Below are 5,000 nucleotides of genomic sequence, written 5' to 3' on the forward strand. Positions count from 1 at the left end.
AGACAGAGAAAACGAGAGCAAAAAAACGAAAAATAAAATGAAGAAAAAATAACCCTCTGATCACAACTTTTAGTTTTCCCTTTAGAAATTCACAAACGTATCTTATGTTTACAAGAAACGAGAGGAGTCCTTACCCTGGCGAACATGTTAGAAGGTAAACGTGTACTGTGGAGTCCGGACTCATTCACGCCTATATATACTCACGGCCAAAGAGCCAGGCCATCTCCGGGGTATGCAGAGAGCGTGATGGAGGAGAAAGGGAGAAAGGAGAAGGCAAATGCAGTATAGGCCTATGTGAAAAACGTCGGTAAGAATAAAAAAGAAAACAAAAGGGCCTTTCTCCCACTCCAACTAGCTGAACATAGTCTGAGAACTGAATTTGATTTTATAAATGAAAAGAGAACATTTATAACAACATCATTATCAGGAAGGAGAGTCAGTGGGCGGAGCTAGTTAAGGACACGCTTCACTTTCTTTTCACGGGACACTGGAGGCTAAACAGGATAATTATGTAACATCTCCGTATCCTTATTACACATGCAAGTCTGAAGAGAAGTCACTCCCATTATAACCGACTAGTCTAACTGTCATCTGACTAAACATACATATACAACATACATACACAAAAGGATGTATATATATATATATATATATATATATATATATATATAATATATATATATATATATATATATATATATTATATATATATATATATATATATATATATATTAGCATATATAGATACACAACACACACACACACACACACACACACACACACACACATATATATATATATATATATATATATATATATATATATATATATATATATATATATATATATATATATAATTTTTTGCTGGGTCTTGTTGTATGGTTGGTCTATTACTGGTCATTCCAGGTCATACCTGGAGTGGCAAGGAGTCCTAGTAGGGGATGTTTGTTATTTATCGACATCAAGACGTCACTGCATTAATCCATCTTTCACACACACACACACACACACACACACACACACACACACACACACACACACACACACACACACACATACGCGCGCTGTCGTCCTCTCTCTCACTCACTGGGGATTCAACCAATGCTGAATCTCCACTGCTCATTTCTTTAACGTTAACACATTAGCTGATGACAATTGAAGAGTAATACTCTACTCTATAGACTGTTTAGCGACTTATAACGCAAAGGCATGTTGTTACTATGTATAAATATTAAGACAAGAATCCAAACTATTTACGTTTGCAATATCAATACCTATAGCTAGTCACTTGGTCTTTGGCTAAAATGCGGTCTGCTAGCTGATTTAGAAACAAAATGAAAAAAAAAAATCACGAATGAACTATAATGTTTTGACAATATACAGTAAAATACAACAGAATATATTATTATAAATTAATGGTTAACATTTAAATCAAATAAATGTGCTAGGCATCAAGGTTATTATGACACCGTATAAAATTATTTGGTATAATGTAATGTGGTATGAAATTATATAACGTAATGTAATAGGATAAAAATATTTTGATATAATATAATACAATATACATACATAAAATGGTAAAGAGAGGCTACAAACAAACAAAGATAAAGAATGAGAAAAAGAAGAAAAATATATGCCCTGCTGTAATGTATAAACCTATTATGTATTAACCTATTAAACCTATTAATGTATTAACCTTCAAATAACTTTACCACATTCTATTTCTATGCTAGCATTTCAGAAGAAAATAATGCGATTTGATACACACACCATTATTATTATTATGTTTCGATATAAGACAATTCTTGATTTTTTTTTCTGTAAATCTAATCATCGTCTCTTAATAAAATCGTTGAGGCAAGACAACTCCATACTGAGACGGACAGAAAAAAAGAGAAAAGGATAGACAAAAGAGAAAAGGATAGACAAAAGAGAAAAGGATAGACAAATGAGAAAAGGATAGACAAAAGAATAAAAGGATAGACATAAAGAGAGCGTTGGTCTGTGATGGATATAGAGGTATATAGCTAGATAGATAAATAGAGAGTGAGTGAGTGAGTGAGTGAGTGAGTGAGGGAGAGAGAGAGAGAGAGAGAGAGAGAGAGAGAGAGAGAGAGTGAGGGAGGAGAGAGAGAGAGAAGGAGGGAGAGTGAAGGAGGGGAAGGGAAGGAGAGAGAGGGAAAGGGGGAGAGTGGAAAGGAGAGGGGGAGAGAGGGAAGGAGGGAAGAAGGGAGATAGGGAAGAAGGGAGAGAGGAAGAGAAGAGGGGAAGGGGAGAAAAGGAAGGAGGGAGAGAGAAGAGGAAAGGGAAGGGAGGGAAAATGAGTGGAAAGGGAAGGAAGGAGAGGAAGGAGGAAGAGAGAGAGAGAGAGAGAGAGAGAGAGAGAGAGAGAGAGAGAGAGAGAGAGAGAGGATAATAGTTTACAGATCATTACACATGGATCGCTAGTATCAGAATGAACTATTAATGACTACAGTGCATAGTGTTTGTTTGTTTGTGTGTGTGCGTGTGTATGAGTTGGCGTTAAACATTAGTTTCGTTTTACCAATCCCAATTACGATACTGAAATGCCCTACAACAATAGTGTTTGCTAAAAAAAAAGCTGTCATACATGCCAACGCGTTTTATCAAACTGAAGAAGATTATGGAAATTATTAAATATATTGCAAACAAGTACCGATGATATATATAAGCCACAAATAAATGAATGAACCTTTTGATATAGTTAGCCCTATACATAATAAAGAATGGGAACCTAAAAATAACATTATCGTTTTCTATGAACATCATAACAGTGACTAAAATAAATTGTCAGTTTTTTCCGGTTTTGTCATCATTACCCATCTGCAACAGCCAATCTACGCGTTATTCTCAGTCTGTAGTAAAATACTCGCGATGAAACTGAAATGTATTACTATGACTTATGGGATACCAGGGCTCTAAAGAGAAGCAAGGGCTATAAACTGCAGTAATGTAAGTTCTGTAAGGTAAGGACAGGACGTAAAGGAAGGGAAGTGGAAAGGCTTCGAACTGTAATTACTGCTTGACTGTAAACTAACATGACAAGTACTGAATATGCTATTATGTCTTTCTATCTGTCGTTAAACACACACGTATAGATACAGAAACGCATACACGTACATTTATCAATGCATATCCTACATACACACATTAACCAGTCATAAAATGATGATACGAACGACCTTCATATGCGCGCAAGCACGCACGCACACACACCTCTTTCTCTCTCTGCCCTTCGCCCTGCGATCTTAATGCATATAAAAGTTGACAGTGCATAAAAGCAACTCATATACCCGACGCAGCAGGTAAATATCCGTCGTTGTTATTTCCATGAGTTTTATTCTTATTCTTTGACACATTGGATGTACTGATCAGTGTATTTCTTTATTTATTCATTTTCTTTCTCTTTTGTGTTCAGAATAAGGCCTAGTCATTGCTGTTCCCTAACTATTCAGGTACACATGCACTGGTCCTCAAAATACCTGCATAATTGGTGATACTAAATATACTGAGGAATTCGGATAAAATCTTTCTATGCTTTCCCTTACGTGTTTCCTACAACTATAAAATTTTCTACATACAATCCTCTTATCATGTATGCCTTTTCGAGGCTTCTGGCCATAAGCGAAAGTCGGGCCATGGCCACCTATAATGCATAAAAGCTATAATACGTAACACCTAATAAAAGACCTAAGTTTAACTATAAGCACACAGATTTTGTTTACTCTCATGCCTGCACAGTTAAACAATACGCCCACCATATTCCGAATGCCCCAGAGGGGAACTCATCAAACCAGACATGCTTAACAGTTAACGGTAATTAGAGAAAGGCAGGCATTGAGTGGCAGGACATCAAGGAGTGAATTAGAGGCGGAAGTGACCGGGCGCGTGCGAGGGAGGTTAATGGCCCCCTCCTCTGCACGGGGCCTAATTACATGCTTTTACGGGACGTTATAGTAACAGAGGATTATCGGGGAGAAATGGACCAATTACACCGTCCGAACTAGCATTTATTTCCTCTGTAACGAGATATTAACTCGATTGTTTCATTACCTGTGTAAACCGTTTATCATCAGATAACGCAAATTATGTAACCTTTGATCTCGAAATACTATGCGTCTTAACGGTTTCCATTTAAACCAAAACCACTGACCTTTATTTCTTGGTTTGTATCCAAAAGAATTTGCGTGTTTTTTTTTCTCTCAAATGTAACGAAGAGAAAAAGAATATTTTTGAAAAAATAAGGCGACAAAATGCCAGCAAAATTTTCGAAAATCTCATTTTTCGCGTGTTAGCGTAACACCCTTCTCTTGTGCTAAAGTAATCTTTAAATTTCGTTCCTATTAAAAAAAAAAAAAAAAAAAAAAAATAAATAAAAGATACTTCCAGAAACATTCCTGTTGGCGTGTACTAGTTCTAAGTCGATCTTTTCCGTTCTCAAGACAATGGTATCAGATTACCAAAACTGCTCTGCTATAGGGAACACCAGTAAAGATTATTGATGTAAACAGTAAACACTAAACAGTAAACACTAATCCCACACTTCCGCAACAGCGAACAAGGGCCGTACTTAACATTCTTCGAACAGCGGCGGTCGAACGGTCGTTTCGATCCCTTACATGGCAACACCACGAAAAATGTTGATGTTGACAATAACTGTCACTACCAAGCGAAGCAAAAATGAAATTGAGGTGAAGTTTGATGCTTATTGACATTTTCAGCCCGGCTATTGCTTAAAATGCCAATTAATCATTCTTGACATACAGGTAATCTTATAAAATGTTGCAATTTTGTTGACTCAACACAGTCATTCACCTACAGGCACATACACTTTAATGCTGCCACACATACACATACTCTCTCTAACATGTATATGTGTGCATACATAAACACAATATTTTATAAACAGTGCTTTATGTCTGTTTTCCCTATTAACCTTCCTCTTCTGCTAATGTTACCATTTACTCCTCTTTATGTAT

At 36.4% G+C, this 5,000-nt stretch overlaps 1 protein-coding gene across 1 annotated transcript in view; it reads right to left on the reverse strand.

Moving 5' to 3' along the window:
* LOC119595597 (adhesive plaque matrix protein-like) overlaps positions 1-270 on the reverse strand; it is a 1,285-nt gene extending 1,015 nt beyond the window's left edge. Inside the window, exon 1 of the mRNA XM_037944709.1 lies at positions 135-270. Coding sequence (XP_037800637.1) covers positions 135-146 — 12 coding nt within the window. The 5' untranslated portion in view covers positions 147-270. The remainder of the gene's footprint in view (positions 1-134) is intronic.
* Positions 271-5,000: the final 4,730 nt, after the last annotated feature.

Source organism: Penaeus monodon, chromosome 3 (assembly GCF_015228065.2).
Source record: "Penaeus monodon isolate SGIC_2016 chromosome 3, NSTDA_Pmon_1, whole genome shotgun sequence".
NCBI lineage: Eukaryota > Metazoa > Arthropoda > Malacostraca > Decapoda > Penaeidae > Penaeus > Penaeus monodon.